Source organism: Ursus arctos, unplaced genomic scaffold (assembly GCF_023065955.2).
Source record: "Ursus arctos isolate Adak ecotype North America unplaced genomic scaffold, UrsArc2.0 scaffold_19, whole genome shotgun sequence".
Lineage (NCBI taxonomy): Eukaryota > Metazoa > Chordata > Mammalia > Carnivora > Ursidae > Ursus > Ursus arctos.
The window spans coordinates 46,586,159-46,599,449 of record NW_026622863.1 but is presented as its reverse complement, the minus strand read 5'-3'; the positions used below and the strand labels follow the sequence as shown (position 1 = coordinate 46,599,449).

Sequence of the window (13,291 nt, the reverse complement as noted above, 5' to 3'; positions counted from 1 at the left end):
GTTCCGTTTAGCTGCGGACTGTACCAAGTAAACCCGGACAGCGAGGGGCAAAGCCCGGAACCCCCTGCGCGGGCCTCGTCGACGGCCCGACTCGGAGAGCCCCTCTTCCCACCGTGCGACGGAAATGGTCCATCTCGCCGCGCAAGCGCCCTAGGCTCTTCACGCCGCTTTGCACTCCCTCCTGCCCGTCTTGCAGCGCAGGCGCAGACCCCAGGCGTGCAGCCGCCGCCGCCGAGCCAGAGCGGGGGCAGCTAGCGCCGGTGAGTGTCCGGGATAGGGGTGCGCGGGGCATGCTGGGAAGCGGGCGCTACGGCACCGCTGCATGATGGGAGTGACGGCTCCCGTCACCGGGGCGAGCAGGCAGGCGTCTTGGCCCGTGATGGCCGGAGGGCGAGACCCAGGCTCCCTTTTCTCCCCCAACGCGGCTCCGTGCCGCCCTGGGGCATCCTGGGGAAACGGGACGCTCAGCCCTGAGGCATTGTGGGAGTGGGTCCTCTAGTCGTTACGGGCCTAGTGCATTCTGGGAAGCATTATCCTAGCTCCTTGTGGGGAACCGGTCCCTTTTGTCACACACCTAGCGCTGAGCATCCTGGAAGCTTGGAGTGCTTCGACGCAGAACACCTTGGAAGGTGGTCGTTATAGGCCCGAGGCATCCTGGGAAGAATTGCCCTTAGGGCATCGTGGGGACTGGTCCTTATTGTCCGGTGTAAGGTTTTGCTCTGGCCTCCCTGCCGGAGCATTGTGGGAACGGGTGTCTCTTATGTTCACGCGAGGCATCTTGGGAGTTGATTGCTGTAGGTTCAGGATTTGGTGGGGTCTTGGCACAGTGTTCGTCTTGTGGTAGTGAGGGACCCTCATTTGTGTCCCTTTAAAATTGTGGAAGCCAGTATGGCCACCATAGTCGTTGTAGGAAAGGGACTTGTCTCCACTTGACATCTGGAATACTCTGGAAGGTCCTTGTGTGATGTGGGTTTGGGGGAAGATAGGCTGGACTGGTGAACAATGTCTCCGGGTAATCTCATGGGAAGTACTGATTGTTTCTAGTCTGTAGTTGCCAAGTAACATAGAGAACGTCCAGTTAGATTTGAGTTTCAGATAAATAACCTTTTAGAAATGTTTATCCAAAATAGTGCATGGAACCTATGTATGTTAAATGATTTTCTATTTATCTGAAATTAAAATTTAACCAGGCATGGTCTGTTTTTATTTACTAAATTTGGCAAACTTATCCTAGCATAAAGTAGAATTCCCAAATTAAATGGGACCCTACAAGCAATAGGGTATTATGACAACTCTCCTCTGCCAGTAATGAATCTCCTGTCCTTAAAACCCAGATTCAGGTGTCTTTATTTTTTTTTTAAGATTTAATTTATTTATTTGAGAGAGAGAGCACAGGCGGGGGAGAGGGGCAAAGGGAGAGGGAGAAGCAGATCCCCCCACTGAGCAGGGAGCCCAACGCAGGGCTCGATCCCAGGACCTTGGGGCCACAACCCGAGCCGAAGGTAGACGCCCAACCTACTAAGCCACCCAGGCATCCCTGGGTGTCTTTAGAAAGCTCCCCTGCCATTCCTACCAGCACCCCCACGGCCCAGTCTCCTCCAGGCTTCACTTCTAATTTTTTTTTTCTTTAGTTCCCAGCATTAAACTTGACTTCCAGGCTTTGAAGGGATTGTATATTTCCCAACCATTGTATACCCAGGACCCAGCACAAGTCTTGGCATAAAGAAGTGTAACTGAGGCTGCCAACCCTTTCACTAACTTGCTCTTCCTGGCTCTTTACTGCTAGGGAGTGCAATGGAAGACAAAAGAATTGCCATGTGCGTGTGCACACACATGCACGGGAAGGTATTGGTGAAGAGGGATAGGAAAGAAAGGAGTCAGAGAAGGCTTCTTGGAAGAAGTAGAGATGGTATTTGGGCTCGAAGAAGTACAGAGGTTCTTGTGTTTGAGGTGAGCTTTGGAGAGTGAGTAGGAGTTCTCCAGACAGACAAGGGGAAAGGAGGACATTTTAGACAGCAATAGTAGGATTTGCTAAGACCCACAGATGTGAAAAGTCCTGGTGTGCACGGGGAGAGGTGAGAAGTCTGGAATGGCTGGGGTTTATAGTAAGGGTTGTGGGTGGGAGTATTAACAGCCACTATTAATGGCATACCCGCCACATACCAGCAGTTTATATTGAATGAGCCCATTGAATCTTCAAAGAGTTTTTTCAGCCAAGGGATCATTTTATGAGAGGTAGGGTAACATCAGATCCTGGTTCACCCACCACCTAGTTGGTGTGACCTTGAACTATCTGTTAATCCTCTCTGCCTCCGTTTCCTCGTTTCCTCGTTTCCTCGTGTACAAAGGAGGTGATAATCTCTCAACATAGTTATCAGGACTACATGGGTTAAGCCCTGGGAGCCCTTTTGTACTGAGAAGGAAAGAGGCTAGAGAAGTTAAGTCCTTTGCTTGAAGCTACACAGCTAGAATATGGCAGATTTAAGGTTCAGACCGAGACACCGCCTTGCCAAGGTTATAGAACTGGGGCTGACACAAACTAGTGCTGTCATACCACTCATTTAAATATTGAAGTCTTTCTAGACTCGTTGATATATCACCATTACATCAAGGAATTCCCTACCCCCAGTTGCCACTTTGGACCCTCCCCCAGCCCCAGACTTTCTCACAAACCAGCAACTAAAGGGTTAATTCCTGGCATAGGACCATGTTCCACTCAGTTCTGGTTGGTGCCCGTGCTGATACCTGCTGCTAAATATTTGCGATATTCCCCTTCCCCATGCCACTGACAGCTTTGTTGCCCAGATGGGGAAATTAAGATCTAGAGAAGAGCTGGGGCTATCTTTTCCTTTCTCCTAGCACTGAGCACACAGTTGGGCCTGGGGAGGCAGATGCTATGTAAAAATTTATTGAGTCACCACAGGCCTTTCCTTCCCCTGCCCAGCATCCCGCTCTACCTGCCGACATCCTGCATTGGAGAACTTGTGACCCAGGTGTGGCTGTGAAGAGCTGGCCGGGGAGGGACACCGCCTAGCTGCTGCTCTGCTCCTGTCTCCTGTCCCCTCCCCTGGCCATGACAGAGACCCGTGAGCCAGCTGAGACTGGGGGCTATGCCAGCTTGGAAGAAGACGATGAGGACCTCTCTCCAGGTGAGGCAGCCTTAGCGATGGTGACATTGCCTTGAATATCATCCTGGCTTGGAACTGGGGCTCTACTGAGAAATCTAGAGGGGGAGTGGCCCCTTGTCTCACTAGGTGTTCCATTCTGACTGTGACTGTGCGCCCTGCTGGTGGAATCCTTCCGGCTGAGACTTCTGGGGGCTGTAGATTGGCGAGGATTGCTCTCCTTCTTGGGGGTTCTAGATCGGCTGTGGTCTTTCTCCTTGCTGGATGTTCTAGATCGGCTGTGGTCTCTCTCCTTGTTGGGGGTTTGAGATCGGCTGTGCTCTCTGTCCTCACTGGGAGTTCGGGATCGGCTGTGACCTCTCTTGGAGGTTCTAGATAGGTTGTGATCTCTCTCCTCTTGGGGGGTACTGGATCGGCTCCAATCTCTTTCTTTTCTGAAGGTTCTGGATTGGTTGTGATCTCTCTCTTTTCTGAAGGTTCTGCATTGATTATGATCTCTCTCTTTTCTAGGGGTTCTGGATCGGCTGCGATCTTTCTCTTTTCTGGGGGTTCTGGTTTGGCTGTGATCTCTTTCCTTGCTAGAGGTTCTAGATTGGCTGTGATCTCTTTCTTTGCTGGAGGTTCCAGATCGGCTGTGCTCTCTCTCCTCACTGGGGGTTCTAGATCGTCTGCCACCTCTCTGTTGGCTAGGGCTTCTAGATTGTCTATGATCTCTCTCCTTGCTGGGTGTTCTAGATCGTCTGTGACCTCTCTCCTTGCTGGGTGTTCTAGATGGTCTGTGATCTCTCTCCTTGCTGGGGCTTCTGGATGGTCTGTGATCTCTGTCCTTGCTGGGTGTTCTAGATGGTCTGTGACCTCTCTCCTTGCTGGGTGTTCTAGATCGTCTGTGATCTCGCTCCTTGCTGGGGCTTCTAGACTGGCTGTGACTTCTTTCCCTTCTGGGGGTTCTAGATTGGTGATAATTTTTTCCCTTGCTGTGGGTTCTGGATTGGCTATGTCTTCTTGTCTGACTGGGAGTTCCTTTCCGGGTGCGACTTCTTGCCCTACTGTGATTTCTCTTCGAACTGTGACTTCTCATCCTACTGTAGGCTCTCTTCTGACTGCGACTTCTTGCTCTTCTGGACATTCTAGACTGGCTGTGACTTTGGGTCCTGCTGGGGGTGCTAGACCAGCTGTGACTTTGGGTCCTGCTAGGGGAGCTAGACTGGCTATGACTCCGGGTCCTGCTGGGTGCACTGTCCTGGTTGTAACTCTTGACCCTGCTAGCTGCTTCAGTTGGGCTGTAACTCCATTCCCTGCTAGGGGTGATCATCTGACTATAACTCCTCACCCTCCTCGCTGCTAATGGAGACTGGCTGTAACCTTTCTCCCTGAAGGGCGTTCTAGTGGGGCTGTAACTCTTTGCCCTACTTGGGGTTATAGCCAGCCCAGAGCTCTTCCCCATGCCTGAGGCTCCTGGTGGGCTGTAACTCTTCTCCCTGCTCATATTTCTAGGCTGGCTCTTACTTCTTTCCCGGGTGTTGTTTCTAGGCCGGCTGGAACTCTTGCCCCTACTCTGTTTTTTCTGGGAAGTAGGAGTTCTCACCCTGTTGGGTACACCTGGTGTGGCACCATGAGTTCTCATCCTGGTCATAGTGCTGGCCCTGCTGGGTGACCTCTTGGAGCTGCGGCTTCCCCTTCTGTCAGGAGTTCGGCCCCGGCTGTGTGTGCCCCTCCGCTGGTGGCGTCTTACCCCACTGGCCTTGCTGACTTTGCTGGCCCTAGTGTCAGTACTGGCCTTGCTGGGCGTTCTTGCCCTGCTTTGGACTCTGGACTTGCTGCTGGGCTGTTTAGAAGGGGCTGTCTTTGTACTTGCCCCCTTGGTAGACTTGGAACTACTTGGGCTTGTGACCGAGTTGGGGGCCGTTGATGGCTTGGTGGGCACTGAGGAGCTGTTGGGCATTGCCGATTTGGTGGGCTTCAAGGAGGCAGGAGGCTTGGGAGGCACTGTGGACTTCGAGGGCTTCAAGGAGGCAGGAGGCTTGGGAGGCACTGTGGACATCGATGCTGGAGACGTGCCAGGCTTTGAGGATCTCGTAGGCGGAGAAGGCATGGTAGGTGCAAAAGGGCTTGTGGTCCTTAAAATCCCAGTGGATATAAAAGACCTGGTTGCCGTGGACAATGACCTGATGGCCTTTCCCAAGCCAACCGCATGAAGTCATAGTGGGCCTTGAAGGCCCTGGAGGCAGCTGGTGTGAAGTCAGGTGGGAGGAGAAAGAGGGGTGGGGCCCCGGCCCAAGGCCAGAGGGGTTTCCTCTGTGTTTTGCAGCCATTCAGCAAATATCTGCTGAGGCTGACTGGGGACTCAGCATTGCTGGGGACATGGAGATGGGTCAGACCCAGGTCCTGCCCTCCAGGAGTCCCCTGCCTCCAGGTCACTACCCAGGTGGTCAGGATGTATTGGGGTTTGGGGGGGTGGGTAGGGGCAGAGGGTTCCCAGACCAGAGAGAGACACTAACCATCTGAGGAGTCAGGGAGGACCTCACAGAGAAGGTGACGTGTGAGCTGGGACCTTAAAGAGGAGCAGGAGTTTGCTAGTGGAGAAGAAAAGGTCGCCAGGTGGGGGAAGGGCAGAGGCGAAGGCCTGGAGGAAGGAGGGAGATCAGGGTCTCGGGGCACCCTTGTGCACTCGACTCACACATCCTGGGCTGGGCAGTGTTGGGGACCCCAAGATGAGTCAGACCTGCCCTCAAGGGGTTCCTAGTGTGACGGGGGAGACATACTGGGGCCCAGATGGCTGCAGCCTCTAGGTCAGTCACCAGGGGAGAGGCCGGGCCAGCGGGAGCCGGGGTGGAGGAAGCCACCGTCATAGAGGACAGAGCCTGTGCTGGGGCCTGAAGGATGAGTAGGAGGTCACCAGGCGGAGAGGGGGCAGCCTACAGCAAGGCCTCAGGAAACATGTTAAATGGCAGAAAGACAGTAGGACAGGGGCAGGAACAAGGAGAGAGAGAGAACCACAGGCGGAAACGTTCACCCAACATTTAGCACCTACTGTTCTGAGCTGGGTGATGCCAGGGAGCCAGCAGTGAGTCAGAGCAGGTCTGCCCCCTGGTCTGGTAGGAAAGGGCTTTGTACAGGCACAGCCCTCAGGGCTCAGGGTGAGGACAACCGGAGGGCAAAAGACAGTGAGTGGCTGCCTAGGACGAGGAGATCTGGGACAGCCTCACCAAGGAGGGAGGCTTCCTACTGGGTCCTAAAGAATGATGGGGAAAACCAGGGTGAGACATTCCCAGCAGAGGGAACAGCACATGTGAAAGCCTCAGAAAAGGTTTGCTTTGAATGCCAGGCACAAAGAAGGTGTTTAGATGTTAGAGACGCTGCAGTGAACCAGACAAAGTCCCTGCTCTGGGGGACAGGCAATAAATACACAAGTCGATGTTGGATACGGGAAGTTGAGAAAAAACAGAGCAGAGTCAGGGGCATAGGGAGTGTTGGGGAAGGGTTGCCGATCAGAGTAGTGAGGATGTCCCTGAGAAGGTGACCCTTGAGTAGAGACTTGGTGAGGGGAGGGAGCAAGCCTTAGTCCATCTGTAAAAAGGGTAGCAAAGGCCCTGTGGCAGATGCATGCCTGAGGGGTTGAGGAGCCACGAGGAGCCCAGTGTGGTTGGCTCAGTTGTCACAGGACCCCTCTGGGCTGCTGGAGGAAATTGAGGAAGAGGGGCCGGGACGGATGCTGGGCAAGGCTGTGGCAATCCTAGGGGATGCTTCTGACAGGCGCCTGCAGTAGGCACCTCCCTCCTCCCCGACCAGTGCTCTGTGTGCACCCCCCATAATGACTGCTGATGACACCCTCTTCCGTCGTCTACTGCAAATTGTTTTCCTTTTTTAACCTACACTTGCCCTAAACATGTCCTGCATGCCCATGAAATCACAGTACTATATCTGTACTTACAAATATTTTAGTGGGGGCGCCTGGGTGGCTCATTCAGTTAAACGTCTGCCTTTGGCTCAGGTCATGATCCCGGGGTCCTGGGATCTAGCCCCACGTGGGGCTCCCTGCTCAGCGGGGAGTCTGCTTCTCCCTCTGCCCCTTTCCCCTGCTCCTGCACTCTCTCTCTCAAATAAAATTAAATTAAAAAAAATTTTTAGGGGTGCCTGGGTGGTGCAGTCAGTTGAGCGCCCAACTCATGGTTTCAGCTCGGGTCGTGATCTCAGGGTCACGAGATCCCTCTCTCTCTAAAAGTAAATAAATCTTTACAAATAAATACTTTAATTCACTTAACTGTATAGGTATATATACACCACGTACACGAAGCACATATATGTGTTTTCATTTGCTTGAAGACCTGTTTGTCTCCCTAAATGACCCAGTGTAGGTCATCACCCATATTTAGCTTTCCCTGGTAGAGCTGTGTGACTGGAGGCGAGTGAGTCATCTAACTGCTCTGTACCTCAGTTTCCCATTTGTCACTTAGGGTTAATAATAGTGCTTCCCTCCAAGGGTTGTTATAAGCCTTCGGTAGGTTAATATATAAGAGCAGGGTTCTTTTTTCTTTTCCTTTTTTTTAGATGTGTTTATGTGAGAGAGAGCACACATGTGTGCATAGTGGGGGGGGAGGGGCAGAAGGAGAGAGAATATCAAGCGGACTCCCCACGGAGTGCAGACCCCGGTGCGGGGCTCAATTCATGACCCTGAGATCAAGACCTGAGCCAAGATCAAAAGCCCGACACTTAACCGGCTGAGCCACCCAGGTGCCCCAAGAACAGGGTTCTTAACATAGCAGAGAACACTGTTATTGTTACTGTTTTTATTACGGCTGCTTTGTCCCTATTAAACCCCTAACATGCGGTTCTTGCAAGACGTCCATTTGCTTAGCGCTGAGCACCAACTGCGTGCCAGGCCGTGTTCGATGCGACCGGAACCCGTCTGTGGGGAGCAGCAGGGTTGTGTCCAGGCTGCCCCCTCCATGCTGTGGCGAGTCTGAACGAGGCTCAGGGAGGGGGCAGAGCCGTCTGTCCTCAGATGCCTCTGTCTCTCCCGGTCCATCCCCCTACAGGCCCTGAGCATTCCTCTGACTCTGAATACACTCTCTCCGAGCCAGACTCCGAAGAGGAAGAAGATGAGGAGGAGGAGGAGGAGGAGGCCACCGATGATCCCGAATATGACCCCGGCTACAAGGTGAAGCAGCGCCTGGGGGGGGGCCGGGGGGGCCCATCCCGCCGGGCCCCCCGTGCAGCCCAGCCCCCAGGCCCCCCAGCCCAGCCCTGCCAGCTCTGTGGCCGCTCACCCCTTGGGGAGGCCCCACCAGGCACCCCGCCTTGCCGGCTCTGCTGCCCTGCTACAGCCCCCCAGGAAGCTCCAGCCCCTGAAGGCAGGGCCCTGGGGGAGGAAGAGGAGGAGCCGCCTCGGGCTGGGGAGGGCCGGCCGGCTGGGAGGGAGGAGGACGAGGACGAGGAGGAGGAGGGCACCTACCACTGTACAGAGTGTGAGGATTCCTTCGACAACCTCGGGGAGCTGCATGGGCACTTCATGCTGCATGCCCGGGGTGAGGTGTAGGCAGAGACCCCACCCAGGGAGCTTGGCAAAAGGGGTGGGGTGGGAGGAGGGGGCTGAGGAAACCGGAGTGGTCACCGTGGTCATGGGGGATGGGGGTACCGCCGATCTGTGTCGTCTTAGCAGTAGATGTGTGAAAGCCAGAATAAAAGCCAAATTCTGTGCATGTCACTCCAGCGTGTTTGGTGTGTGTGTGCATGCGTGCGTGTGTGTAGACACTTGAGCGTGTGAGGCATGGGCCTTTATCCCCCCATCCCCTGGGGCTCCTCCCTGGGGGAACCTCAACATCCTCGTCACCGAGACTTTCCACATTTCCTGAGTGCTTATGTTCAGTGTGGTTTCCATGTATTAACTCACAGACCCCATGATGTACAGGCTTGACTCAACAGTACGAAGTTTCGTGCTCACGTCATAGTCCAGAGTGGGTGTTTCAGGTTGGGGGGCAGCCCTTCTCCATGCAGTGATTCGAGGACCCAGGCCATCCCTTAGCCGACTGTCATCCACACGGTCATGGCTGAATGGCCGTGGCCTGGGTTCTGCTGGTGGAAGAGGAAGGTGAGCCTGGCGAGATACGGTGATGTCTTACCAGCCCCAACCCCAAGGGGGCACATACTGCTCCCATTAACGTCCCTTTGCTGAGAAATGAGTCACATGGCCACAGCTCTCTGTAAGGGTATCTGGGAAAGGGTCTAGCCAATGCCCGGGAAGCAGAGAACGGTCCGTGGAGGATGGTGGAGGACAGCTAATGTTCTCTGCCCCTGCCTAAAAACCTTCACAAAGAGGACGTTAATTATAATCAGAGCTGTGCTTTCTGGGTGCCAAGTGCTGGTCCAAGAGCTTTATATATATTGACTCATAGAACTTGTGTATCTAGGAACTTACAAAAATAGAACCTTAATTATAATTACAGCTGCCATTTCCCCAGCACTTACAGAATGCTGCATTTTATTTGCATGAGATCATCAGGTCCTTAGAATAACTCTGTGAGGTAGGGACTGTGATCCGTTAATTCATTTAGGACTGATCTTCTGCGTCCCTGCTGTATGCTGCGCATTGGGAATATACCAGTGCACAAAATAAAACCCTTGGCCTCATGGGGCTTGCAGGGGGGTGGGTAGGACAGACAGTAAACAAGGAAGATGTAGCATATGCGGGATGGGGGTAGATGCTGTGGAGAAGATACAGCAGGGGGAGAACAGTGCTGGAAGGGGGTTGCCATTTTAAATAGCCCTCCCTGAGGAGGTGACCGAGACCTAAGCAGCGACAGAGGGAGGGAGGGAGCTGGAGCCGTGCTGTTGGTCTGAAAGAGTGGTCCAGGCATGGTCCAGGCGGGAGGAGGCAGGAGCCTGCCCGGTGTCAGAGAGGGCAGAGCTGGAGGGATGAGGGCAGAGAGGAGCAGAGGGCCAGCTTGTTAGAGCTTTGTTAGAACTTGGCTCTTGCTCGGAGATGGGAAGTACTAATTCATAGAAGTTTGGCACCAAAGCTCCTTTGAAAATAGAAGCCTAATTATAATGATAGCTACCATTTACTGAGCATTTACTGTGTGCCAAGCCCTGTTCTAAGGCGCTTTACGTGTGTTAACTCATAGAAGCTTGGCAACTAAGAAACTTCAAGAATAGAACCTGAATTACCATAATGGCCATCATTAAATCAGCACTCACAGTGGACCAGGCCCTAGGCTAAAGCAGTTTGTATGGACAGTTGCATCGGATCCTTATGAGGTAGGGGCTGTTATTTATTCATTCATTCATTCATTCATTCATTCATTCATTCAATAGTGATGTATTGAGCACCTGTGAGATACTGGCACTATTCTGGGAGCTGAGCGTAGAGCTTTGAGCATGACGAACAAGAATCCCTGCCTTTGTGGAAACCCCTATTATAATGGAGAAGACAGATACTTAGATAGTTCGGTAAAATACATACGACGGAGAGAACGTTAGAAGGTAGTAAGTGCTGTGGAGGAAAACGGGGTGGGGAAGCTTGTGTGTGTGTGTGTGTGTGTGTGTGTGTCTTGTCTGCAGGGGCAGTGAGTGCAAAGGCCCTGAGGTGGGGCCCTACTTGGGATATTTATGGAAGAACACTTAGGGCGTGAGGCTGTTGCTGACGAAGGCAAGGGAAGACTGGTGGGAAGGCAAAGTCAGGGAGGGGCAGAGGGCCAGGCCTTGTAGGCCATTCTACCAATTTGGGCAATGTCTCCATGTCTGAGTCATTGTTATAACCCTTAGAGGCATAGGGGCTATTATCACAACCATTTTATAGCGGTTCCAACTCGGGAAGTTGGAACTTACCTGCTACAGGTCGGTCACACAGCTAATAAGCAGCAGAGCCCGGGTTTGACTCCAGAAGAGGGATGCAGAGAGTATGTTCTTCACCGTTAAGCCACATACCAGAAATGGCAGCCTGGCTGTCCACAGCCACCATCTGACTGGCAGGAGTGTGTTTGGAATCCACAGAGTTACAGAGGTTTTTCAATCATGTTGTTTACCAACATTTACAAATGGGCAGATTTCACATCAAAATGGAGGTTTGGGGTTTCTTTTGAAAATTGTGAGATCTATACTGCCAAACCCACAGTCCCATGGGGCAGTAGATTGCTGGAGCTGAGTAAGGGTTACGTCCTGCTAATGGGCATTTCTACCACCCACGTGCCCATCCCCCACCATCTGGCATCTGGACCCCTCTCTGCTTGCTTCCCTGATGATGGCACCTGCTTGGCCACAAAGACCACTTGCATTTTGATGCCTGTTACAGGATCTTATACCAAAGCATCTGTCAAAACCCACACTTCTCATCCTAGAAGCTCGAATCTGAGAACCTGACATTTAGCCACTCTTCAAGTTGAGACTTTCCTAACCACTAATAGCTTAACATCAGTGACTCTTAGAATCGTCAAAGCAGAAATTCACAGCTCATTAAAACACCACAGATGGATTTATTTCCTGGAGCAGCACGCTTAAGCGCTCTTCTGCCCTAAGACGGGGCATTCTTAGCATGGATGTAGGGAACCATCCGTTCATCCCCCCAAATTCCTAAGGATATGAGAGACTGGGGATGCAGAGACCTAGTCTGTTGCCAGTGGGGTCATTCAGTTCCTTGGGGGCCAGGCAGGATGAGACACAAAGCAGGAATTCCAAAGAGAGGACTTAACACAGGGGATGTTTATGCAGCTGTGAGAGGTCTGGGAGCACAAATGTGGAACAGTGAGGCAGCTGAGCAGTTCGTGTGTGCACAGAGCTCCCACCTCTAGGACTGGGGTCCAGGGCCCAGCAGGAGCTTAGAGGACAGGCCACGTGCAGAGGGTTAAACCTCGAGCTTTGGCACATTACCTGGTGCCCAGTATAGAAGGACAGTGGAGCCGTAGCTGTGCTGGAGGGAGTCCAAAGCAAGGGGAGTCCATTCCCCCTCTTCCTACCTACCTTATGCCTCTCATGGACAGAACTTGAGGAAGCCAGCTCTGCAGGGAGTCCGGGAAACCTAATTGCAGAAAGCCCAGCATCACAGGGAAGGCAGCAGGCTGAGAGACACTAGGTAAACAGTGGGCACAGCTGAGCATTTTTTGAGCGCCTGAGATCAACACCGTCCTAGGTGCCGGGGAAGCGAGGACAACACAACATTGGTCCTTGAGAGTGTGGATTCCAGAGTAAGGACATGGATAATGACAAACAAAAGCATGATAATCCCAGGTATTGAAGAGTGCTAGGAAGAAATTAAGTCAGGGTAAGGGTTGCTGTTGTTCCTTTAGCCAGGAAGGTCAAGGAGGACCTCTCTGAAGAGGTAGCCTGTATTGAGTGCTGAATAACGTAAGGACAGTGTTGCAAAGTTCTGGGTAAGAGCACTCGAGGCAGAGGGAACAGCAAGTGCAAAGGCCCTGAGGCAGAAGCCAGCCTGGCATGTGTGACTGGAGTATAGTAAAGATAGAGCAGGGAGGGAGTTGAGATTGCTTAGTGGGCGGGGGCTCCATCACTTTTGGGTTTTCTGGGCCTGAGTAAGGTCTTTGTAGTGGACCAGAGAGGGTAGCAATGGTGGCAGGTCTGGGGGTGAGGTCGGGGGAGCAGTTAGGAGAGCAGCTGTGAGGAGGGCCGGTCAGACTTGGGAATTCAGAAGTAGAGTTGACCAATCTGATGGTAGTGGTGTGTAGATGGGGGCTGCAGGAGTCACGTTGACCCTTTTTTTTTTTTTTTAAGATTTTATTTATTTGACAGAGAGACACAGCCAGCGAGAGAGGGAACTTCCACAAGCAGGGGGACTGGGAGAGGAAGAAGCAGGCTCCCAGCGGAGGAGCCTGATGTGGGGCTCGATCCCATAACGCCGGGATCACACCCTGAGCCGAAGGCAGACGCTTAACCGCTGCGCCTCCCAGGCGCCCCCAAGTTTTTGAGACTCCTATTCATCATCCAAGTGACTTTCTCATGGGGAGAAGTCTGGGGTTTGAGCTGAAGATAAGGATTTGGAAGTCACCAGTGATGCTATTTAAAGTCTTGGGAATCTGTATGACATCTGGAGAGTGGAGAGAACAGGAAGAACACAGGCAGGCTGCTGTCTATCTCAGGGGAGCATGTGTGATTCGAGCCTTAGCTTTGGGTTGGAGGGAACCGCTGTGGGGGAGGTGTAAAACATCTGGGTTGGAAAC

At 52.8% G+C, this 13,291-nt stretch overlaps 1 protein-coding gene across 4 annotated transcripts; it reads left to right on the top strand.

Annotated features, from left to right (window-relative positions):
- The first annotated feature begins 169 nt into the window (after positions 1–169).
- On the top strand, positions 170–8,844 carry ZNF428 (zinc finger protein 428). Of its 4 annotated transcripts, none has more exons than XM_057314435.1 (3): positions 170–260; positions 2,945–3,149; positions 8,207–8,844. In XM_057314435.1, the coding sequence occupies exons 2-3, from the start codon at positions 3,074–3,076 to the stop codon at positions 8,659–8,661; spliced, it is 531 nt and encodes a 176-aa protein (XP_057170418.1). In that variant the 5' UTR covers positions 170–260; positions 2,945–3,073; the 3' UTR covers positions 8,662–8,844. The 4 variants fall into 4 exon arrangements, with proteins under 4 accessions (XP_057170418.1, XP_026337935.1, XP_057170416.1 ...); XM_026482150.4 differs by having other exon boundaries at positions 8,162–8,825; XM_057314433.1 differs by lacking the exon at positions 170–260 and adding an exon at positions 337–629 and having other exon boundaries at positions 8,162–8,825.
- The last annotated feature ends 4,447 nt before the right edge of the window (positions 8,845–13,291 follow it).

Excerpts from the sequence above, each read along its gene's own strand:
- ZNF428 (XM_026482150.4), top strand. The coding sequence starts at position 3,074 with ATGACAGAGACCCGTGAGCCAGCTGAGACTGGGGGCTATGCCAGCTTG. Across the intron at positions 3,150-8,161 it reads CGATGAGGACCTCTCTCCAG|GCCCTGAGCATTCCTCTGAC; the intron begins GTGAGGCAGCCT and ends ATCCCCCTACAG.